The sequence below is a fragment of the Bos indicus genome, chromosome 1 (assembly GCF_029378745.1).
Source record: "Bos indicus isolate NIAB-ARS_2022 breed Sahiwal x Tharparkar chromosome 1, NIAB-ARS_B.indTharparkar_mat_pri_1.0, whole genome shotgun sequence".
NCBI lineage: Eukaryota > Metazoa > Chordata > Mammalia > Artiodactyla > Bovidae > Bos > Bos indicus.
Genome location: NC_091760.1, coordinates 141,738,727 through 141,764,744, shown reverse-complemented (window position 1 = coordinate 141,764,744; position 26,018 = coordinate 141,738,727). Strand labels below are relative to the sequence as shown.

At 47.0% G+C, this 26,018-nt stretch overlaps 1 protein-coding gene across 1 annotated transcript in view; it reads right to left on the bottom strand.

Annotated features, from left to right (window-relative positions):
- BACE2 (beta-secretase 2) overlaps positions 1 to 15,081 on the bottom strand; it is a 111,897-nt gene extending 96,816 nt beyond the window's left edge. Inside the window, exon 1 of the mRNA XM_019962810.2 lies at positions 14,662 to 15,081. Within this exon, the coding sequence (XP_019818369.2) occupies positions 14,662 to 14,961 (300 nt within the window). The 5' untranslated portion in view covers positions 14,962 to 15,081. The remainder of the gene's footprint in view (positions 1 to 14,661) is intronic.
- Between the last annotated feature and the right edge of the window lie 10,937 nt (positions 15,082 to 26,018).

The following is a 26,018-nucleotide window of genomic DNA, read 5'->3' as shown; positions in this document are numbered from 1 at the left end:
ACACTTACTGATCAAAGGATGACAGAAAACATTTGATATTTTTTGCAATTTGTGTATACTGGAGAATTGATGTTATGGAGACTATAAGCAAACGGTCACATAGGGAATTCTTAAACACACATGGGGGCCACCCTTGGGTGAACGTGGTTATGGGTTAGATGACATGTCAGTGTCCGTGGACCAGGAACTTGGCAGTTTCGTGACCTTGGCAGCCCCACTCCTCCACATCACACGGCGTCGGCCACTCAAAGGGTTTTGAAAATCCTTATGTTCAGAGCATTTGATCTTCAAAGGAAGTTTTGTGGTTGTTTTTAAACTCAAACAAAATCTCCCTTTGCCCCCCAACCATTTTGTCCCAGTGCTTACAAGTCACATCTTCCTCTTCCAGAAAAAAGTTCAAAGTACACACAGCAATGGCTCACTCCGGACTGACTCACAGAGGCTTTCGTGAGTTAGATTCTAGAACACTCCAGGAAGTTAGGATTGGGGAAGCAGAGCTTTAAAACTCTGCTTTGTGACTCCTGAGCCAAAATGATGCTCTTAAGTGCATTTGGTGGTAGAGAATAATCATTTTTTTATTCCTCACATATTAGCCCAGCCTGGGCCAGCCTTGGTTACAGGCAGGAGGGATGTAGTGACCACAGTACACTGTGCTGATGCCAATGGCTCTGAAGCCTCCTGGGACACGGCCTGACAGCTTCTCTGCCAGTGGCTGCAGGACCACAAACGCAACCTCTGTTAGCCCTCACCCAGGACCCACAGGAGTGGGCGATAAATGCCCAGCTCCCTCTCCCTTCAACTGGAACAGCTGAGTCTAGGCACCATTCCCTCTCAAGAGATCCTGGGGGACTGAGCCCACCACCCACACCTGTAACCTCTCCCTCCCAACACTTCCCCTCCCCGCACTGCCCCAAACTCTGTGCACCATTCCTGGAATCACCTCTCGAGTGAACTGCCCACCTCACATCCTTTCTCTGTTTCCAAGGGAACCCAACCCAAGGCCCACCTCACATCCTTTCTCTGTTTCCAAGGGAACCCAACCCAAGGCACCATCTAAGTGGTTGCCTGCACCCTGCCTCCTCTCAGGCACCCTGAGTTTAACTTCCCTTTCTAACTCAGAAACTCTCCTCCACATATTTAACTACCCGCCCCCAACTCCTCACACCCTGCACACCCTTGGCCTAAAGCATGTTTTCACACTTTGCAAGGCCTTTGTTCTAATGGAATTGAATCTCAAAGCACAATTAAAAAACAGATGAAGAGGGATGGTATGGGGAGGGAGGAGGGAGGGGGGTTCAGGATGGGGAACACGTGTACACCCGTGGTGGATTCATGTTGTTGTATGGCAAAACCAATAAAATATTGTAAAGTAATTAACCTTCAATTAAAATAAATAAATTTATATTAAAAAAAATAAAAACAGATGAAGGTGAATCAGCTCTTCCTGTTGTTCAGTTGCCAAGTTGTGTCTGACTCTTTGCAACCCCAGGGACTGAAGCACACCAGGCTTCTCTGTCCTTCACTATCTCCCAGAGTGTGCTCAAACTCATGTCCATTGAGTCAATGATGCCATCCAAACATCTCATACTCTGTCACCCTCTTCTCCTCCTGCCCTCAATCTTTCCCATCATCAGGGGCTTTTCCAATGAGTTGGCTCTTCGAATCAGCTCCATATATATATATATATATATATATATATATATATACACACACACATACATACATACATACATACATACATATACCCCTTCCATCTCAAGCTCACCTCCTCCATCCCAACACTCTAGGTCATCACAGAGCACCCAGCTGAGCCCCCTGTGCTACACAGCAAAGCAATTATACTCCAATTAAAAACTTTTAAAAAATAAAAATTAAAAAAACAAAACTTTATGTTTCTGAGGAAATTTTGTTAACAATAAAGAAAACAAGAAATTTCTCTTAAAAAAAAAACAAAACAAAACAGATGAATGAGGAATTGCATCAAAAACCAGGCACATCAGAGTGACTCCCCACGGCCCAGGACGCTGGTGCTGTGTGCTCTCCGGCCACAGCCTTCACCTGTCTGGTTTCATCCTGGAACATGGGCCCCCTTTCGAAAGGGGTCTTTATCCAAGCCCATCACCAAACATTCTGTTTACTGTCTTTACAATCTATCTTCTCAATAAGCACATAGATCCTAGGAAAACAAGGGCTGTCTTGGTGGAGTTGACTGTCACATCTCAGGGCTTGGAATAGGGCCTGGTATACAGTAGGTGCGTAATAAATATGCCAAATGAAGGAATAAATCATGCTCATCCTTTGAATCTAGTTCAAGATTCTCTCATCTCTTCAGTCCCCAGGCACTTGAGTTAGAAGTGCCTTACAGCATCTGGCAAGAACTAGGACATTAGGAACAAGACGGCATTGCAACAATCAAGAGACCCACAAGCACAGGCCTGTTGCCACAGCCCGCTCCGGCCCACACGGATGCTTCTGACAGACAGTCTCCCTACTGCTCTGAGCAGTCACTACAGGCCTGCTGAGCTGCAGTGCTGAGTTGCCAGGATTTCAGATCCCTGGTACTCCTGGCTTTTGGAAGCAGATAATATTTTGTTGGGGGAGGGGCTGTCCTGTGTATTGCTGGGCTCCACCTACCAGATGCCAGTGTCACCCCCCAAATTGTGACAGCCAAAAACATCCCAGAAGCAGAAGATATTAAGAAGAGGGGGCAAGAGTACATACACAGAAAAACTATACAAAAAAGATTTTCATGACCCAGATAACCACGATGGTATGATCACTCACCTAAAGCAAGACATCCTGGAATGTGAAGTCAAGTGGGCCTTAGGAAGCATCACTACGAACAAAGCTAGTGGAGGTGATGGAATTCCAGTTGAGCTATTTCAAATCCTAAAAAATGATGTTGTGAAAGTGCTGCACTCAATATGCCAGCAAATTTGGAAAACACAGCAGTGGCCACAGGACTGGAAAAGGTGAGTTTTCATTCCAATCCCAAAGAAAGGCAATCACACGGACCACAGCCTGGTCTAACTCAGTGAAACTAAGCCATGCCCTGTGAGGCCATCCAAGACGGGGGGGTCATGGTGAAGAGGTCTGACAGAATATGGTCCACTGGAGAAGGGAGTGGCAAACCACTTCAGTATTCTTGCCTTGAGAACCCCATGAACAGTATGAAAAGAATGTTCATAATACCACATAACTGCACTCATCTCACATGCTAGCAAAGTAATGCTCAAATTCTCCAAGCCAGGCTTCAACAGAACGTGAACCATGAACTTCCAGATGTTGAAGCTGGATTTAGAAAAGGCAGGGGAACCAGAGATCAAATTACCAATATCCGTTGGATCACTGAAAAAGCAAGAGAATTCCAGAAAAACATATACTTCTGCTTTACTGACTATGCCAAAGCCTTTGACTGTGTGGATCACAACAAATTGTGGAAAATTCTTAAAGAGATGGGAATACCAGACCACTTTACCTGCCTTCTGAGAAATATGTATGCAGAACAAGAAACAACAGTTAGAACTGGACATGGAACAAAAGACTGGTTCCAAATTGGGAAAGGAGTATGTCAAGGCTGTATATTGTCACTCTGCTTATTTAACCTACATGCAGAGTACATCATGTGAAATGCTGGGCTAAATGAAGCACAAGCTGGAATCAAGATTGCCAGGAGAAATATCAATAACCTCAGACAGGTAGATGACATCACCCTTATGGCAGAAAGTGAAGAAGAACTAAAGAGCCTCTTGATGAAAGTGAAAGAAGAGAGTGAAAAAGCTGGATTAAAACTCAACATTCAGAAAACTAAGATCATGGCATCCGGTCCCATCACTTCATGATAAATAGATGGGGAAACAATGGAAAGAGTGAGAGACTTCATTTTCTCGGGCTCCAAAATCACTGCAGATGGTGACTGCAGCCATGAAATTAAAAGACACTTGCTCCTTGGATGAAAAGCTATGACCAACCTAGACAGCATATTAAAAAGCAGACACATTACTTTGACAAAAAAGGTCCATCTAGTCAAAGCTATGGTTTTTCCAGTAGTCATGTATGCATGTGAGAGTTGGACTATAAAGAAAACTGACAACAAAGAATTGATGCTTTTGAACCATGGTGTTGGAGAAGACTCTTGAGAGTCTCCTGGACTGAAAGGAGATCCAACCAGTCCATCCTAGAGGAAATCAGTCCTAAATATTCATTGGAAAGACTGATGGTGAAGCTGAAACTCCAATACTTTGGCCACCTGATGAGAACTGACTCATTGGAAAAGACCCTGATGCTGGGAAAGATTGAAGGTGGGAAGAGAAGGGACAACAGAGAATGAGAGGGTTGGATGGCATCATGGACTCAATGGACATGGGCTTGAATAAGCTCCAGGAGTTGGTGATGGACAGAGAAGCCTTTTTTTTTTTTTTTTTTTAGGGAAGCCTGGTGTACTGCAATACATGGGGTCACAAAGAGTCAGACACAACTGAGCAACTGAACTGAACTGACTACACTTAAAAATATCTCCATGGATTGCCCAGTGACCCCTGCAGGACAGTTTCCCAGACTGTGACCTGACCTGCCAGATCCAACCAGTCCATTCTAAAGGAGATCAGTCCTGGGTGTTCATTGGAAGGACTGATGCTAAAGCTGAAATTCCAATACTTTGTTTGGCCACCTCATGCGAAGAGTTGACTCACTGGAAAAGACTCTGATGCTGGGAGGGATTGGGGGCAGGAGGAGAAGGGGACGACAGAGGATGAGATGGCTGGATGGCATCACCAACTCGATGGACATGAGTTTGAGTGAACTCCGGGAGTTGGTGATGGACAGGGAGGCCTGGCGTGCTGCGATTCACGGGGTCGCAAAGAGTCAACGCGAGTGAGCGACTGAACTGAACTGAGTTAGACTTACTTGCTACCTCTGATATAAAGCTCGATACCAGCACCTTTTGAGAGGGCTGGAAGCCCAGAAGCCAACACTCACATCACTCACATTTCCTTTTTTTTTTTCTTTTAAAGAATTTTTTTGATGTGGACCATTTCTAAACTCTTTATGAATTTGTTACAGTATTGTTTCTGTTTTATATTTTGGCTTTTTGGCCCCAAGGCATGTAGGATCTTAGCTTAGTGACCAGGGATCAGACCTGCAAACTTTGCATGGGAAGGCAAATCCCCAACCACTGGACTGCCCAGGAAATTTCTGCTTTAGTGAAAATGACCACTATCCTCTTGAAGACAGCAGGCTGCAAAACAAGTGTTACTAGAACCAATTGTAACAATTTCTTATCTGTGCTGGAAGAGTGCCCAGATGGTGGCACCCATCAAACAAACAAATGGATACATTTTGGCAACAAGGTAACCACAGGATGGGTGAGGAAGCCCCAGAAACTTTGGCAAACAGAAAAGTGGAACATCTGCAGAATCTTATCATCTAAAATATGGCACTTAGATGTGTATGTCTCTTAAACTTTCATTTTCCTAGTAATTCATTTTCATTGATTTACAAATTACTGCTCAGGACAGACTGCAAATTTCAAAAGGACGAAGTCAGCACAGAGAATTTTGAACAGCAGGGCTTTAGAGCTCTTGCTCTGCAGAAAGTGCATACCACCTTTCCAAATTGCCAAATGCAAGCAAGCGTCTGGAACACAACTTTCTGGAGGTAGAGATTTCCTAAACAGTCAGCACTCGTGCTAAGTAACCAGCCATATGCGACTCCTTGGGACCCTATGGACGCCAGGCTCCTCTTCCATGGGATTCTCCAGGCAAGAATACTGCAGTCGGATGTCATTTCCTCCCTCAGGGGATCTTCCCCATCCAGGCTTTTCTTCCCCACCCAGGCTTTGAACCCATGTCTCTTACATCTCCTGTGTTGACAGGCAGGTTCTTTACTACTAGCGGTACCTCACACTTAACCAACCAGGCTTCAGGAAGAATAAAGAACCTGCTGCTTCCGCTCAGGAAATCACATGGCAGAGGAGACTGTCTCTGTCACGGCCTGCAAACAGCATCCCAGGGCTGAGACCAGGCCAGCCACTGAAGGGGCGGGGGTGGGAGATGCAATCCAGGGCAGACTCCCAGGCCTCGGTGCAGACTGTCCTGTCCGGTCGGTCTGGATTGGGTCTTGGGAATCTGAATTTTTAACCAACTCTACAAAGTGTGCTTGCTTCCCAGGTGGCTCAGTGGTAAAGAATCTGCCTGGATCGGGAAGACCCCCTGGAGTAGCAGCTGGCAACCCACTCCAGTATTCTTGCCTGAAAAACCCCATGGCCAGAGGAGCCTGGAGGGCTACAGTCCATGGTGCTGCAGAAGAGTCGAACAGAACTGAGAGACTAAACAACAACAGCCAGGTGTGTTTGGTCCCCACCCCGCCCCCCGTGGCCAGCTGGTTTACAAAGTAAGAACTCCGGCTCTGGCCTTCCAACCAGCACCACGCGGCCTGCCTGTTTCCCATGGCCTGAACCAGGTTCCGCATCTTCACAGACCCCACGTGACGCACCTGCAAGCAGCTGCTGAAAATTAGAGCTATCGGAAGGGCTCACAAACAAAAGAGATTATAATCACTGAGTGTTGGGGCTTCTAGAAGGCATCTCAGGTCCCCCAGTCCAATCCCCTAATTTACAGGTGAGGAAACTGAGGCCCGAGCAGCTGGAGAACTTGCTCATCCACACCAGTATTTGGCGAGCAGACTTTCCGGGACCAGCACCAGAAACGCCTAATTCCCCAAGGCTGACAAGCGGGAGACGGTGGCTTGTCAGGCTGAGAAAAGCTAATGAATTTCCCCAGGAGACAGCTCAATGTAGCAAAGATGGCTCTGAACGTTCCCTCTGCGGCTTGGGGGATCCACACCTCCTTCACAAAGCAGCAGCTTACCAATTCCATTCCGGCAGCACATCCTGCCTTGAAAGGGAGTCAGAGCTGATTATCCCGCTCCCCTGAGGCTGCCTGGAAAACTTGGATTCGATCCTTTCCACCCTTTCCCCCCACGGTGCCACTTTCTGAAGGGGCTGCTTTGTGGTTGTTCTCTTGGGCTTCTGGCACAGGGTTGGCAGGGCAGACAAACTGAAGCAGTTTTCAACCCCCTCCCAAGAAGGCCATTTATCCAGCACAGGGCTGAGGTGGGCTGGAGGTCTACAGGGTCCCTGCTATTGTGTTAGTTGCTCTGCTGCTGCTGCTGCTAAGTCACTTCAGTCGTGTCCGACTCTGTGCAACACCATAGACGGCAGCCCACCAGGCTCCCCTGTCTCTGGGATTCTCCAGGCAAGAACATGGGAGTGGGTTGCCGTTTCCTTCTCCAATGCATGAAAGTGAAAAGTCAAAGTGAAGTTGCTCAGTCATGTCTGACTCTTAGCGACCCCATGGACTGCAGCCTACCAGGCTCCTCCATCCATAGGATTTTCCAGGCAAGCATACTGGAGTGGGTTGCCCTGTCCAACTCTTTGTGACCCCATGGACTATAGCCCACCAGGCTCCTCTGTCCATGGGGATTCTCCAGGCAAGAATACTGGAGTGGGTAACCATTCCCTTCTACAGGGGATCTTCCTGACCCAGGGATTGAACCTGCATCTCCTGCATTGCAGGCAGATTCTTTACCATCTGAGCCTGCGGGGTCCTTAGGAGGGCCAGGTATAAATCCTCCTGTGCGTCCTCAGACGAGTGTGAGATGGAGTGAGAGGTTCCCACTGCCCTTTACGATGAAGCCAGCCCAGGGCACCACCCCTTAACACTGCAGACAGTCCTCTTCATCTTCCTAAACCGGCAGGACTGAGATTGTGTGTTTCCACATACAGGTATATGATGCACCGTATAATAAAACTCAGAAACACGCAACCTGATACCTGTGCAGGGCAGCAAGCATTAACTCAGAAACAAACCTACTAGCTTTGTTTCTCTCCTGTAGTGATGTCATCCCTCCAATAGTCTCTTTACTCTTCGAGAACTCCAAAAGCAAAAAAAAAACCAAAAAACACTATTTTTCATTAAGTAGTGATAGATTAAAAAAAAAAGTCAAATAGTCCATCTGGGCCAGGAGATGAGGAACGGAAGCCACGTGACAGCCAGTCTAACCGTGTGCCACACACACATTTCCCACAGCTTGGGAAATGGCCCGGAATATGGCACACACACCCTTACTCACACTGCGTGTGTGTGTGCAATCCAGCTCTTTGTCACCCCATGGACTGTAGCCTACCAGGCTCCTCGGTCCATGGGATTCTTCAGGCAGGAATACTGGAGTGGGTTACCATGCTCTCCTGCAGGGAATCTTCCCAACTCGGACTGAACCTGCGTGTCTTAAGTCTCCTGCATTGGCAGGCACATTCTTTACCAGTAGCTCCACCTGGGAAGCCCTACTCGCACTGCACCATCGTGATGTATGCACAAGGCACGGAAGCCCAGGTGGGCCATCCACCTGCCTCACAGGTGTGTTCCATTCCCCAGGTGGTATCTAGTGTCACTATCGAACAATGATTCCAGTGTCAACATCCAGCCTGGGCTGGGCAGGCAGGGCAGAGAGAGTGTAAGGAGGGACCTGTGACAGATGGCAGGGGAGCCAAGTGTATGCAGAAGGCCCATTGTTCATCCTAAACGGGGGCTCTTAGGCTCAAGGGAGCAGTGGCTTGCTCACCATCAGATAAGACCCAATGCCTCCCTCTGCTGCCCTCTGCTTGGGGCCGGGGCGAGAGTCAGCAGCCATGACCCCCAACCTCAGCCCAGGGGGACCCTGAATCCAAAGGCTTGACCTGCTCCTTTCAGTGTCTGAGACATAAAATAAACCCCAAGGTGTTCTGCTCCACCCCACGGGGAAGGGAAAATAGTGTCACCTCTAAAGTCCTCTCCTCAAGTCCAACACAGTCCACTGTGGACACAGCCCACCGTGGAGAAGAAATCAACCATAGCAGTGGCTCAACTAGACCTTCCTCTTTTGGTTTTAGCTACACTGGGTTCAGCGATCATTCTAGGAGCAAACAGGAAGCCCAGAGGAGGTCAAGCCACCTTCTGACAACACAGGAAGCCAGGCAGAAGTCAAGAAAGGGCTGTGGATGCTTCACGGAAAAGCATGTGTATTTCGTATCATAGATTCCATTGAAAGGGGAGGACAGATGCCTTCCAAAGTCTTTATGACATGAAATGCAAGCTTACAGCATGAGTATCTGTGAGTCATAGGTATTTAAACACCAGTAATCGGAGCCTGCCTAAGTGGGCTTTTCCCAGGTTATGCAATGATTCCAGCAATTCTGGAATTAATGCAACATGACAAGAGGCATTTTAAAATTTTAAGTGATTACTCTCTAGTGAGGAAAAGGACAATGAAATACAGAAAATAACCCCAAACCTTCCCCTCCTCGACCTCCTGCCCTGTCCCACAGTGCAATATCGTGTCACAGACTGTGTCAACATAGCGCCAAAACCACCATGTGCTGTGGCCTTTGATGAAAATTACAGTTGAATTCCAAATTAAAATAATAGGCAATTAAAAGATGGGAGAGAATGAAAGGAAAAAGATCCACAGAATGATAAACTTAGAATGAACTTGAGTGGATTAAATTATGTGTCCCCCTGAACCACCACCAAACAGAAATGTTAAAACCCTGAACCCATGACCTGTCTTGAGAGTTAAAATCAAGCCACAACGAGGTTGGACTGGGTCAGGACAGGTCCTAATCCAATGACTGCTGTTCTCATAAGAGGAGGCCGATTTGGACATAGAAACACACAAGGGGTCTGGGGTGGGGGAGTGATGTTACAGGAAGACAGAGGAAGGGATGGGAGGATGCAAGTAGGAGCCAAGAAACAGCACGGACTGCCTGGAGCCACCAGCAGCTGGAAGAGGCAGGAAGGATCCACCCTCAGAGCCTTTGGAGGGAGTGCAGTCCTGCTGATACTTTGATTTTGAACTCCTGGCCTCCAGAACTGTGAGAGAGTACGTTTCTATCGTTCTAAGTCACCTAGTTTGTGTTCTTCCATTACAGCAGCTGCGGAAAACTTAAAATATTATCAACCAATGGGAAAGGGTAAGCACAGGGAGGTTGTCACCTGCCCATCGTCACGTATGAAATATCACTAGGACCCAGGACACGGCAGTGGCTCCAGGGTGCTTCCCACTATGCCCAAGTCATTCACAGGCAAATGAAGGTGGTTCTTTAAAAACAAAAGTCATTGCAGGGACTTCGCTGGTGGTCCAGTGGCCAAGACTTCATGCTCCCATTGGAGGGGGCCAAGGTTCAATTCCTCATCAGGGAACTAGATTTACAACTGAACATCCTGCATGCAACAACGAGGAGTTTGCACACCACAGCTACATGCTGTAACTAAAAATCCCTGATGCCTCAAGACCCAGTGCAGCCAAATAAATAAACAAACATTTTGGTGGGGCCGGGAGGGCAGGGGAAGTCACTGCATTTCAAATAGCAGCATGCAGAGCAGTGAAATCTTCAGACTGTGGACCCAGGTAGACCTGATGGTTAAAGTCAGCCCAGCTGTTCACCAGCGTGGCCTCGGACAAATGACCTGGCTTCTCTGAGCCTCAGTTTCCCCATCTGAAAACCGACTCAAACAACCGTACGTACTTCACAGGGCTGGTGAGAGTAAGAATGAGGTAATCTGGGCAAAATGCTTAGCGTGGTGTTCAGCACCCAATCAGCCTGAAATCAAGGTTAGCTATCAATACACAGTCGTTAACAATTTCTCAGATTCTGCCTCTCCAAGTTGTTTGGAGCAGATTCCTGGGCTTGGTATTTCACGGTCCTCTGTAAGGAGACCTTTGATGTTGAATTATTATTCCAAAGCTCAGGAAGGGCAACTTCCCCCACCTCAAGGAGCTAGTGGGAACCTAGTTTTGGTTTCTGGCTCTTTCCAGGCGAGTCATCCATCCTGGCTTCATTGTCTTTAGTCATTTACCTTCTCAATTTGCTCCATCAAATTTCTTCTTGTTGGCCTTTTTCCAGCCTCCCCTGAAGTGAGTTTAATGTAATCTGGGGACACTGGGTGGCTTATTCTGAAAAAGGCATACCTTTAAATTGTATATGAAGGATATATCATATCTTCAGTCCAAAGTCTTTCAGGTAACTGTGAACTGAGAAGCCAATGAGCCCATGTGCTATGATTGAAATGTGCATCCCCTAATAATTCGTGAGCTCTTTACCTTCAAATGTTTAAACCCCAAAATCACTTTGCTGTCTGTTTTATCCATATTAGTGGAGATGACAGAAAATCTTTCAACAGAAACCCAAAAGGCTTTTTGAAGCCATTACCAGGTACAAAGCCTCAGACCTTTAGCTTCTCTGGTTGGATTTATTGTGTCAGCATGAAAGTCTTTTTAAAAAAAATAATGGAAATTGCTGTAATTATAATCACTTTAGAACACCATTATTATTATTAATAAGACCAAATTACATGGTTCAAGCAGCTGCTGGTTCTCTCCTGTTAGAAGGAAGTCATGTAATGGTATCAGAGCCCCAGCTCTCATCTCCATGCCAACGTGGGGCTGCTCACACACGTGCTTCCGGGTGGACGCCTGTGATGTCTTGGAAGGGTGTCAGGCTGAAAGAGGGACCCCAGCTCTTGATTAACGCACCCAGGGACTGAGCACATTCCCAGCCTTTCCCAGGAGAGAGCAAGGAGCATGGGGCTCTGGTTCCTGTTGAATCTTCTTGTACGTTCTCTCCCACGCACACCTGGATCCAATTATTCAGGATGCCGAGGCTTGAGCATCACCCTGAAGGAAGGGGATGCACGGAGAGGTGGCTGGGTCTGGGAGAGTCCAGTCTGGGTCATATGTTAAGTTCCTAATATCTGAGGGTGCACAGTTCGGGGATCTCTGGTTGATGAGAAAAACAAGTGGCCCAAAACCAAAGAAAATAAGTCAGAAGGGAGGAAGTGAAGGGACCCAGTGTTTGCCAGGTCATTGAGAACTTGGGTTCTGGAGTCCAATGGCCTGGGTTCAACTTGTGCTGCTTTCTAGAGCTTTGCTTTTGCCTTGTCCCACTGCCGTGGGAAAGCCACTCAACTCCAAGCTTCAGCTGTGCTGTCTACTAGATGGGGGTAAGAACTTGGGGCCCTTTTGAGGATTCCTGGGGAAGGCACCTGTAAGGCATGTAACACAAGGGGAGCCCTCCACATGATCCATGACTATCCCTTCATTTTCAAAAGATTCTCTTGAATCTACAACTCCATTTTTCTCTCCACCTAAGCAAGTTTTATTTTAGGCTTCAGAAAATCAGCAGAGCATATATGCAGGACTCTTGGCAATTAACAGAGCAGAAAAACTTCCATTAAGTTCAGAAGTCACCTACAGCTGCCCCCTCTTGCCTGTTATAGACCCCCAGTTAGTGGTCTGAGATGTTTCAGGAGGAGGCAGACAGAATGAATTCTGATTTACTTGTCATTAACACCTAAGAGTTTACAGTAGGCATTTGGAATGAGCACACATGAATACTGCTATAAAGCAGCTTATTACTAAATCAGGCCAAGGAAAAGGCACAGAATATTTCATTTCCCGTCAAATGTAAAAATTAAATCTGGATTGTTAAAAAGAGCCTTCCCTGGAAACATGAGAATGTATAACTGAGAAGTAACCTTGAATGAACTACTTCCTTGGCCTCAGTAAAGACAGCAGCATAAGATACTCAATGCATTCTTCTTAATTCAATAAACTTCGTCATTTTAGAGTAAAGGTGATTGGACTAATTAATAAAGACAAACTATTATTTGAGAGTCCCTTGGACAGCAAGAAGATCCAGCCAGTCCATCCTAAAGGATATCAGTCTTGAATATTCTTTGGAAGCACTGATACTGAAACTCCAATACTTTGGCCACCTAATGCGAAGAACTGACTCATTTAAAAAGACCCTGATGCTGGGAATGATTGAAGGCATGAGGAGAAGGGGACAACAGAGGTTGAGATGGTTGGATGGCATCACCGACTCAATGGACATGAGTTTGAGTAAACTCTGGGAGTTGGTGATGGACAGGGAGGCCTGGTGTGCTGCAGTCCATGGGGTCGAAAAGAGATATTACTGATCGACTGAACTGAACTGAACTTTGGGTGTCAGGACCCACATTGCCCAGATTAATTTTTGTTGTTGAGTCACTCAGTTCTGTACAAGGGATTTCCCACTCAAGAATACTGGAGTAGGTTGCTATAGCTGAAAAAATTCTCTTCCACTCAAAACATCAAGACACACATTCCCAGGTGGTAATGATTATTTGTTCCAAAAGATTATCCTTGGGCCACAAGAGAGGTTCACCCTCAATATCTCAGCGAAATCTCCTGAAAAATGAAATGTACCAGACTCTCACTGCCAGCGCATGATCTCACGTGGTGGCCTTCACCAGTACCAACCTCTCCTGGCCAAGTTAAGCTTTGTCAGCTGACTCCCTCCCCCTCGACTTCCCACTGCCCCCCAGCCATCCTCCACCGGAGATGCCAAAAACAGCCCTTAGATGAAAGGCAACCAGAATCAAAGTTTTGAGCCGCAATACATTTTTGAAGGCTTTTTTCTTTTCAACTAATTAAACAAGTATAGAAGTTATTCAGTGGGGTTTCTTTTTTTAAAGAGATTAGCATGGCATGTCTTTCCTCTTAAGAAAGTCTTGAATAATTTAATTAGAATTACACCGAAGTCATGAGTATGTGCTATTTATGGAGGAATCACAGCTGAATTAAAAACCAAATGACAATGTTAAAAATAAAAATAAAGCATCTTCAGACAGCATATTCAATCGATAAGAAAAACTTGACTTGAAATCACAGATTGAGTAGTTTGGAAGGAGGAGGGGAGCCAAATCTACTCCTAGGATTTGGTTTTTCTTAAAATGACCGGGCCTGGGCACATGGGTTTCTTGCTACAAAAAAGTGCTAATAACTGAAAATCAGGATAAGATCGCTGTTTGATTTTAATTTGTCATTGGGAGACCACTTGGTCTCCGGAAGCCTGACTCAGCCCATGTTTTTTCCCAGTCCCTTTACTGCATTTAGCACGTTCCATACACGTGCATAGACTCTTCCATCAGTGCTGAGGACCCGGGCAGCCTGGAGCCGCTGGGCAGCTCGGAGGAAACTGACAAGCCAACTCGGAGAGAGCAAAGTGGCGCCGTGGAAGCACGGCTCCTTCCACCGGCAGCCAGCGAGCCAGCCTGCTAAGACAGCGTTACTTTGAGCTGAGATAAAGCAAGAATCCCTTGTAAGGGGTACTGCGCCGTTGGAGGCTGGCCACGAGCCTCCTGAGCGATGAGACAGCACGGGGGTGGGGGTGGGAATATTAGCGCAAAGTGATTTCCCCCGGATCAGCAGCATCGCTCCCTGGGCCCACCAAACAGTCTCTTCGCTGAAAAGAGGTGTCGCTCGCCAGGGGCAATGCCGTTAGAGGCAAGTTATAGGTCTCTCGCCTTGCAGGCACATGGTGAGGAAGAGCTAACAAGTTCGGAAGCACGCACCCCAGCTGCGCCGGGGGCTGGGCAGCTCCGCATCCCGAGTGCGCGCGCCCCGACTCCCGACCTGGAGCCCCGCTGAGTCCCCAAGATCTTCTCTCCGGGGACAGCTGCTGCTGCTTTATGGGAGACGCTAAGCTGCGGGGGAGGCACAGCTGGGCGCCCCCAAAAGTCCCCCAGAAGCCCTCGGCTGCAGGGCGCCTGGTCGGAGAGGGCTGGCGAGCGCGCACCGACCTACCTTCTGCGGGGGGGTCCCGATCTGCATCTCCAGGTAGTAGCCGCGGCCAGAGTCCCCCTGCAGGTTATCCACCATGGCCAAGAAGTTGGCCGCACCCCCAGCGGGCTCCAGGGCGAGCGCCAGGCCGTCCGCGCGGGGCTCAGCAGGGGGTCCGGGCCCCGGGGTAGGCACAGCCCCTCGGCTCGTGGCCGAGGCCACCCGGAGAGGCAGCGTGAAGGGCGCGGAGGCCAGCGCCGGGGCCGCTCGTAGGAGCCACTGAGCCAGCAGCGGCAGCAGCAGCGCCCGGGCCAGCGCGCCCATGCCCGCGGCGGGGCTCGGGGGGCGCGCTGGGCCGGGCCCGTCCCGTCCGGCGACAGCGGCTCAGCGACTCGGCGGCGTGCGGGACTGCGGGGCAGGGCTGGGCGCGCAGCGGGGCCGGCGGCGGCGGACCGGAGGAGGAGGACCGAGAAGGAGGCGCGGCCGGAGCGGGAGGAGGAGGCGCCGGAGCCGCCCCAGCCCGCGCCAAGTTCTGCAAGTTGGTCGCCGCTGCCCCCTCTGGCGGGCGGCGGCTGCCCCACAAGGGCCGGGCCCCTCCCTGCCCCGGCCAAGGTCAAAGCGAGGCGCGGGGTGCGCCCGGGTCCCCTCAGGGTGGCCCCGTTCACTCTTGCTCGTCTCGGGCGGCGCCTCTTTCCCGGGAAACTCGAGTCCCCAATTTCCTCGGAACGCGCCCCGCTGCCGCGGCCAACGGATGTGACGAGGCTCATCTGATACCAGAGGGGAAAGTTTCGGGAACCCTTAAAGGGGCAGCGAGGGCCTGAACGGGCTCCCTGGCCCCGCGCACCACGTGCCCCGCAGGTGTTCCCCAGCCCCGCAGTGGCGGGGGCTGCCAAGGGTGATGTGGGGGTCAGAGAGAAGTGCAGGAAATCGTAAAAACGCAGCGAGCATCTCAAGGAGTGTGAGAGTCTGCGCCTCCCCTCGCCAAGTCCGTCCTGCAGCCTTTCAGCCTTCCCGGAGTCCGGCTGCTTCTCGGGGCATTTTCCGTGCACTGCGCACCCCCACCCCCAACCCGCGTTCTGCATCCCCACTTTTGGGGCCCCTGAATGATTTTGACGAGATCTGATTGGAGGCTGGGAGAGGCGAGGGTTGGGAGAGTCGGGCGAGGACGCAAGAGCTTTGGAGACTTCCCCCTAAAAAGCCTGGGGGAGGTGGGGGGGGGGGTGGTTCTTGCTGCTGTAGCTGCGCCGGCCTCGGTTCTCCTTCTGCGCCCAGCGTTTCGGCTGGGAGGTGGCCTCCGCAGCTGGCTTTGAGCCTGGGCTTCTCTGCCCCCTGCTCGACCGTAATGCAGATGGGATGCTGCTAGGAGCTGCACTTCACCTGCCCCAGGACTCCCTCACTCCACCGGGCAAGTTGGAGTCATCATCCAAAATCAGGGCCATTGAATTTACAGCTCTGCCTCCATCCCTCCCATTCCCGCTTCCCCCAAGCTCTCCGCGGATGGTCTAATTAATACTTGTTTAGCCACAGACATCAAGGCATACCCAGAAATGCATTCAGTAATGCAAGCGATCAGAGTGATTTTATTTTAAATATTAAACGCAGGGGGGACAATTACACGAGCTGAAGTCCATCGATTTCTACTGAAACGGGGAGTAGACAATGCTTTCTACCTCCTCCAGCTGAATTATGTTGGCTGTTTTTTTAAAAAACAAACAAGCCCATCTTCAAACAGTGGGGAGGTTGGAGGAATCTTCCCTCCTCCCTGCAACTTCCAGTTACTGCTACTCAAGATTTGATTTTTATTCCTATCTTCTCAATTTTAGAATCATGTCTAGCTCTGCAAGGGACCCTTATGTCAGAGATCTTCAGCAGTATTGATTTTCAGATGACTTTAACTATAAATCATACTTTTCCCAAACTATATCCCAACTTTAACAAATCCCTGGCCACACAAAGAAAGGCCTGGTTGGGTCCTGGGATATAACCTAAGTTGATATTCCTCATAAATCTGCATAGTGATTCCAGAGCTATTATATTCATATATTCACATTTCAAATTCAAGGTTGGAGAAGTGTAATTTTTTAAAAATGATTATTTATACTCCTCAGTGTCCAGTCTTGAGGGGTTCAAAAAGACATAGAGACAGCTTTCCAAAGACTGCAACCTTGTAAAAAAAAAAACCATGAAATTTATTAAGGACATTGACACACGGGCTACGTGACCCAGAAGTTCAATATAAGAGACATTTGCTCTAATAATTAAACAGCCCAGGAGAAGTTTTTAAAAACCGAGTCTAATTAAGGTTTGTCCTTCAGGAAACTCCCGACTCCATCTAATATGAGTATTCATGAGCTTTTCATTTTAAGAGGGCTTGTTTAGGTTCGTGGGTAAACAGATGCAGTAAAATATAGTCACAGAGGACCTCAGGCAGTTTTAATGGAGGGCAGAGCTGCCGCATCAGAAAATAATGCAGACAGAAGTGACAGCATCTGATGACTGTCCCCTTGATGGCATCTGTTTTTATGAATGGTCTTAGAATTCTTGATCCCTGCTCAGAACTGTGGCACTGGCTGGATTTGGGAAACAATCATTTTACCTTTCAGGTGTTTTAACTGAAATCATATGTGGCAGTCCTCCCATAGGGGTGGCTTTGGGTTTCTTTTACAGCATCCTTGAAGAGCTTCAAGAAACATCAATCTCAGACATGCAGTCAACACCACCCTTATGGCAGAAAGTGAAGAGGAACTAAAGAGCCTCTTGATGAAGGTGAAAGAGGACAGTGAAAAAGTTGGCTTAAAACTCAACATTCAAAAAAATAAGATCATGGCATTTGGTTCCATCACTTCATGGCAAATAGGTGGGGAAACAATGGAAACAGTGAGAGACTTTATTTTCTTGGGCTCCAAAATCACTGCAGATGGTGACTTCACCCATGAAATTAAAAGACACTTGCTCTTTAGAAGAAAAGCTATGATCAACCTAGACAGCATATTAAAAAGCAGAGACATTACTTTGCCAACAAAGGTCTGTCTAGTCAAAGCTATGGTTTTTCCAGTAATCATATATGGATGTGAGAGTTTAACCATAAAGAAAGCTGAGCACTGAAGAATTGATGCTTTCAAACTGTGGTGTTGGAGAAGACTCTTGATGGTCCCCTGGACTGAAAGGAGATCAAACCAATTAATCCTAAAGGAAATCAATCCTGAATATTCATTGGAAGGACTGATGGTAAAGCTGAAACTCCAATACTTTGGCCACCTGATGAGAAGAACTGACTCCTTAGAAAAGACCCTGATGCTGGGAAAGACTGAAGGCAGGAGAAGAAGGGAATGACAGAGGATGACATGGTTGGATGGCATCACCATCTTGATGGACATGAGTTTGGGCACGCTCTGGGAGTTGATGATGGACAGGGAAGACTGGCATGCTGCAGTCCATAGGGTCGCAAAGAGTCGGACACAACTAAGCGACTGAACTGACTGACTGAATGAAGGGCTTCTCCAAGGAAGAAGCCACTTCTCCTATGTGGGTGAACAATACAGTGCGGAGGGAGGAGGTGACCCCTCACTCCTTGAGGACAGCCCCACATCCTCTTCAGACTGGCCTGTGTTCCCTTACTGTACCCATAGCTCCCCCTCTCCTCTCCCACTCCTTCTCACCCTTCTTCTCCCCTCTCCTCCCCTCCCACTCCTCCCTCCAGCCTGAACACCTCCACTCTCGGCCACATTCTTTCTTGGCCCACTCAGGAGCACCAAAGCCCTGCAGTGAGATGGTCCTTCCCTCCTTGCGAAGAGCAAACACCATCATCATGCCCCTGGACAGCAGGAGGTGAGATAGGGTCTCACATCCCAGCCCACGTTGTTCACCAGGGATTCCTTCCATGGATACAAGTGTTTGGCCAGAAAGGTTGTCATTGATATGTGTGTTGATGTTCCTTGGCTTATACACTGGCTCCAAGTTCCTTTGACACCAGCAGTTCTCAGAATCTTTGGTTTAAGATCCCTCTTAAAAATTGACCCCAAAGAGCTTTTATTTATGTGGGTTTTATCTATCAACAGTCAGCAAATTAGGAACTAGAAGTGAGAAATTTTAACAGTATGTAGTAATCCATGTAAAATAGCTATAACAAACCCACTACACAGCAACATCAATAACATTTTAATAAAAACTAACTTTACTTTTCAAAAGATAAGAAGAATCACATTATTTTTGCACTTTTGCAAATCGCTCTCTGACTTAATAGAAGGCAGCTAGATTGTGATATCTGTATCTATATTCAGTCTATCAGGAAGCTGCTGGAAAATTCTGTCCAACAGGCAAGAGAGAATGAGTGTGAACAAGGCAAATAACATTTTTGTATTATAAAAAAATGTTTGGAGCTACAGGCCCTCCTGAAAGGGTCAGTCTACACCTTGAGAACTGCTGCTTTGCAGTATCTTTTTGGTTTTTATGTTTGCATCTTAAATCATTTTCAACATAAAAAGAGTCCTTTGTACCCAGCACTGTGTCAACAGTGGGGAGGAAAAGGCGAAATAAAAGCCGGTCCTTAAGTTTGCAGACTAGACCCAGGAGCCAGTCCCAATATCCTAGTGATGCCTGGGCTCCCCAGACTTAGCAGGAGGGGATCCCCGCCACTGTAGCCTGAAGAATCTGGTCCATTGATCTCTTCATTCTCCTGCAGCTTCGTTTCCCACCTGCCTCCAGGTGCCTTCTAGGCAACATCTGAACATTTAGTTTAAACGCTTCTTTTCTCTCTTTTTTTAAACCTGCCCTGATCCTGCCCCTCTGCGGCTAGTGCTTCTAATCTCCTGCCCTCTGAAAATGCTGCCTGCACCCCCATCCCAACTTCTACCCTCTCCTTCACTCCTCACTTACAAGTCCCCATCCACACATGGACAGGCTGTGCCCTGGTGGACAGTCTCCAGCCTTATCCTACCCACCCCCTGGGCAGCATTGTCCATCCACGTCTGGGTTCTCCATCCACATCTCCATCAAGCCTGACTCTTCACTAGAATCACCTGGGGATCCTGCAGGTGACTCTTCCCTAGAGGTTCCCATTCAGTTGGTTTGGGGCATGGCTCCTGAATTGCTAGTTTTCAAAGCTTCCAAGTGAATCTGGAATTTGAACCTGGGAGAAATGAGATTTACAAATCAGATTGAAGAGGCTCAGTGCTCCCATTGTCCTGAATTGATTTGGAAATTTCAGTATGCACCCAGAGGTCTTTCATATTTAAAAAAACAATTTCTTGCTGTGTTGAGTGAAAAGACCTAGAAAAAAGTGAGCATCCCTAGTGCCTGAATTAAAGTTTCTAAATATTATTTCCCTCTACTCCAGGCCTCTTTGGAGAAGGCCGATTTCAGGCCTGGAGCAGAAACCCAACAAAATGACCCTGGGATATCTCATCATACCAGAGAGTGAGGATGTTTATCAAAGGTTCCTGAGGTCCTGTCAAGAGCCAGGGCAGAACTGCAACCATTTAAACATCATTAGATGTAGTAATTTCAATGGCTTGTAACATTTCAATTATGTTGAAATCTATTCGTTCATGATGTTCTTTTACAAAGTACATCAATTATCTTTGAAGAATGCTAAGGGGCCCAGCTAATTATTTTTAAAAACTGGCAGAGAAAGGAGAAGAAGCAAGGATTCGTTATCTTCCCTTTTGTGTACAAACCATGCCTTAGTAGAACCAAATAGCTGGTGAAGGGGCATTTCTCTTTATAGAGTATTACAGCTAGTAAATGAAGGATGATGGAATTAGACTTGCCCTTTTGCAACCCCTAATGAATTTTTTTAATATCTTATTTATTTTTGTATCTGGTTGGTCATGTCTTTGTTTTATCATGCGGGATCTTCCCTTGCAATGTGAGGACTCTCTAGCTGTGGTGTTTGGGCTCCAGAGTCCTCTGGCTCAGTAGTTGTGGTTCATAGGCTTAGTTACCCCCATAGCATGTGGGACCTTAGTTCCCTGACTAGGGATTGAGCCTGTGTCCCCTGCATTGCAAGGCAGATTCTTAATCACTGGACCATCAGGGAAGTCCCAGCCTCTAATGAAATAATAGATCTAGGCATTGAACATACACAGCTGATAACACCACACAGCATCCCCTGCCTCCTATTGAAAGGTCACAATGCTACCTGTGAGATGTTCTTGCCAAAAAAGTTAAACCTGAATCTGATCAAGTCTCTAAACCATAGGTTGGCCAACCATATCCTGGGGGCCGGATCTGGCCTGCTGCCTGTTTTTATGAATAAAACTTTGTTGAAACACAGCCACACCTATTTACTAAAGTACTTGCTACAGAGACCGTATAGTCCTTAAAGCCTAAAATATTTACTGCCTAACCTTTATAGGGGGCTTCCCTGGCGGCTTAGTGGGTAAAGTATCTGCCTGCAACGCAGAGACATGGGTTCTATCCCTGGCTTGGGAAGATCCCCTGGGGAAGGAAATGACAATCCCCACTCCAGAATTCTTGACTGGGAAATCCCATGGACAGAGGAGGCTGGTAAGCTACAGTCCATTGGGTCATAAGAGTTGGAAACAACTTAGCAACTAAACCACCACCCACCCTTTAAAGACAAAGTCTGCCAACCCTGCTCTAGATCACAAGAGTGCCAAGACCCTTATCAACAAATTACAATTTAGGGACATTATTTGGATCCTGATATGAACACATTGAAAAAGTTACTTATGAGCCAAATTAGGGAAATTTGAACACTAGTTGGAGGATGTTGTGGAATTATTATTAACATTTTAGTTGTAATAATAGCATCAAGTGTATATGTGTCTGTGTGTGTGTAAGAGTTCTCATCTAGTGAGGGCTTATTCTGTAGTGTTTACAAATGAAATGAGAATTGATTCAAAATGATACGGGTTGGTGGGGAATGTGCCAGGCAGTATTCTCAGTGAAATAGACAATCCTAATAATAACCCTATCAGCAGGCACCATTAGCATTCCCATTTTACAGATGAGAACCAAGGCACAGATTCGAAATCTGAGTCCCGACTTCAGATCCTGTGGTCGTCATCACGGGGCTTGGGTCTCCTCTTTAATGTGGGTTTTCTGCAGATCACAGGATGGTTGAACTGAGGAGGACCTCCAGAGGAGCACCGGCAGGGAGAGCCTGCTGACAGTGGCCACATCTCCCCGTCAATCATTTAGCAGGCATATGTTGAGTGTAACTCTGTGTCAATGCCATATTACAGCCAGAGTTAGATGGGCCTATAAGACCAGACAACCCCTCCCATCAGAGGCCACAGCAGGAGACAGACCTTAAATACACCTCCTTTTTGGAGACACTGCTGCAGCTTCTGGATGGAGGAGAGTTTGAGGCGGTGAGTCTGGAGACAGGGAGAACAATCTGGAGGTCACCAGCTCACTCCATGAGGATGGAGACGCTGGGTATGGAGATGGAGAGGTCGCGTCTAGTGTTGAGAAGCGAAATCTGCACAGCATTGGGAAGAAGGATGACAGGGCTCGTGGGAGGACACTAACTGTACAGGCATCTTTAGGATAATTCCTCCTCTCTGCCTGTGGCTGGTGCGCCTTAGTTTTCAAAGCAGAAATACAAACCCATCTCCCCTTGATCCTCAAATGATGGGAGCTGGGGGTGGCGCATGTCCCCGTGTATGAGAGGACATTGAGAGATGGGCTCACTGAGCTCCCATCACATTCTGGATGCTCTGTCCTCTGATTCACACACTCTGACTATGGTCCAAGGTGGGCATCCCATGCCCAGGCCATGGAGGAGGGCACTGAGGCAGAGTTCAAGGTCAGCCTGAGATCACAGTGAGTAAATGGCCAACCCATTTGAACCTGGTCCATCAACTGCCCAAGACTATGTTCTTTTTCCTAAACCATGTTGCTTTTTTCTTTTTTCTTTTATTGAAGAATAGTTGATTTAAACTGTGTTAATTTCTGCTATACAGCAAAGTGATTCAGTTATCGTGGTTTAGTCACTAAGTCATGTTCGACTCTTGGCAACCCCACAAACAGTAGCCCGCCAGGCTCCTCTGTCCATGGAATTTTCCAGACAAGGAAACTAGAAGGGGTTGCCATTTCCTTCTCCAAGGGATCTTCACCACTGAGGGATCAAACCTGGATCTCCTGCATTGCAGGCAGATTATTTACCAATTGAGCCACCAGGGAAGCCTGATTCAGTTATTCATACATCTATTCTTTTTCATACTCTTCTCCATTATGGTTTATCACAGGATACTGAATATAGTCCCCTGTGCTATACAGTAGCACTTTGTTATTTACCCATGCTATAATAGTTTGCATCTGCTAATTCCGAACTCCCAATCCCTGCCCCTCAACCTTCCTCCCCCTTGCCAACCACAAATCTGTTCTCTCTGTGAGCCTGTTTTGTGGATGTGTTTATTCATGTGGTATTTTAGATTCCACATATAGGTCATATCATATGGTATTTGTCTTTCTCTGTCTGACTTACTTCCCTTAGTATGAAAATCTCTAGGTCCGTCTGTGCTGCTGTAAATGGCATTATTTCATACACTGTTGTCTTAAAATGACTTATCAGGCACGTTAGTCCTGCTCCCTCTGGGAGAGAGGGAAGTGGGGGCTCACCTCCACTTCCTCACAGCAATCTTGCTTTAGACATTTAAAATAGGTCTCCCTTTACAAAAAGCCATGCATACCTTTAGGAATACATTGCTTGGATAAATAAGGCTCATCAGTATTGTATTACATCAGTTGGGTTCCACCTAGAGAGGTAGTCTGCCAAACTCACAGAGGTTTCCAAATATTTGTCCAACGCCAACCCTGCCCTTTGAATGAGTGCAGAGGTAACTGCCAAAGGAAGCACAAAGGCTCTGAGCCCAGAGACCTGGGATCAACTTCTGCCAAGGACCATTAGAACATCCCCAGGCAACTGTCTTCCACTCGCTGAGCCTTAGTTTCTAAGGAAACACCCTCCTCCAGGGGCATGTTTTCATACAGTCAGGATGAATGGCACCCCCTGGGGTCATGTATCAGAATGGTTTTGCTGGCTTTAGTAGGCTCCCTCAATTCTGTTTGCTCATGTTTAAACTGCTCCAAAGCCAGGACTCAGATGTTAGTCTCTTGAGAAGGCGTACATTTGGTTGTGATTCCCACTGGATGAATCATAAGCCAGAATCAAGATTGCTGGGAGAAATATCAACAACCCCAGATATGCTGATAATATGACTCTTAACAGCAGAAAGTTAAGAGGAACTAAGGAGACTCTTGATGAGGGTGAAAGAGTAGAGTGAAAAAGCTGGCTTAAAACTCATCATTAGAAAAATGAAGATCATGGCATCCTGTCCCATCACTTCATGGCAAATAGATGCGGGGTGGGGCGGGGGGAGTGGAAACAATGGCAGATTTTATGTTGGGCTCCAAAATCACTGGGGACAGTGACTACAGCCATGAAATTAAAAGACACCTGCTCCTTGGGAGAAAAGATATAACAAACTTAGACAGCATGTTAAAAAGCAGAGACATCACCATTGCTGACAAAGCTGCATATAATCAAAGCTATGATTTTTCCAGTTTTCATATATGGATGTGAGAGTTGGCGGAGTGCTGAACAATTGATGCTTTTGAACTGTGGTGCTGGAGAAGACTCTTGAAGAGTGCCTTGGACAGCAAGATCAAACTAGTTAATCCTAAAAGAAATCAACTGTGAATATTCATTGGAAGGACTGATGCTGACGCTGAAGGCCCAATATTTTGGCCATCTGATGCGAAGAGCCAATTCATTGGGAAGAACCCTGATGCTGGGAAAGATTGAAGGCAAAAGGAGAAGGGGATGACAGAGGATGAGATGGTTGGATAGCATTGCTAATTCAATGGACGTGAGTTTGACTAAACTCCAGGAGATAGTAAAGGACAGGGAAGCCTGGCCTGCTGCAGTCCACGGGGTCCCAAAGAGTAGGACATGACTTAGCAACTGAATGACAAAAACCCCCATCATGAGTGGTAACCATTGTCTTTGCCATTTCACTTGCCAAACCACTTAGGATCATTTGAGAAAGGTGTATGAGTCTTGAGATTGTCCAAAAGTTTCTGTTGATATTCAGATAATATCCAGAAAGCCCAGCAAAAAATGCTTGTAGAAAGGTGTCAGGGGCTGGGGGATTGGATACCACAGTAGGGAACCACTGTGGTAGCAGGATAAGGGAAATGCCCTAAAAATGCCCACGTCCTTGTCCCCAGCACCTGTGAATAAGTTACCTTATATGGCAGAAGGAATTTTGCAGGTGGGATTAAATTATGTCCCTTGGGCTTGGGGGAGCAGCCTGGATTAGCCAGTGGGGCCCGTCTAATCACTGCATCCTTAAAATCAGACAGCCTTTCCCAGCTGTGGGAGGTAGTGGTGATTACAGAAGAACTGTTAGAAAGGTGTATTGTTGCCAGTTTGGGGATGGGGGTGGGGGGGGGGCCCAAGCCAAGAAATGCAGGTGACCTGAGCAGTTTGTAAAGACAAGGAAACAGACTCTCCCCTACAGGTCCCGAAAGGGAGAAGAGCACTTCTGGCACCTTGAGTTTAGCCCTGAGACAAGTCAGACTCTGACCTTGAGAAGTGTAAGATAATAAAATTCATGCTGTTTTTATTGAATTTGTTACACTATTGCTTCTGCTGTTTTTTCTTATGTTTTGGTTTTTGTAGCCCTGAGCCATGTGGGATCTTAGTTCCTGGATCAGGGATTGGGGCCATACTCCCTCACTGGAAGGCAGTCTTAACCACTGGAGTGCCAGGGAAGTCCCAAATGCATGCTATTTTAAGCCACCAATCTGTGCTTATTTGTTATAGCAGCGACGGGAAACTGATACACCACTCTTAGGAAACTGTATCGCCTCATACCTTAAAGGCCCAGAGAATGATACTGTAGGAAAAGCATAGACATTGATGACTGTGAGTCCAGAAAGGATTCAAGAGTTGGTTGGAGTGAAAAATTTTAAGAATAACTTACCAGCTTATTTCACCTATATTTTATGTTTATACGGGAAAACCTAAATTGGGCCAAAAACTTCTTTTATAGGCAGGAAACTCAAAACCTAAATGATAAGAAAGTATCATATCACAGTTTAACTAGCATTTTTTTCTTAGTGGCATGAAATAGTGGTTTTTTGGCCTCTGAATTGTTCACTTTATTTTTATTGGAATATAATTGCTTTTTGTGTTAGTTTCTGCTGTACAACAAAGTGAATCTGTTACATGTATACACAAACATATATATACATATATATATATATATATATATATATATATATATATATATATACACACACATCCCTGGAGCAGGAAATGGCAACCCACTCCAGTATTCTTGCCTGGAAAATTCCATGGACAGAGGAGCCTGGTGGGCTACAGTCCATGGGGTTGCAAAGAGTTG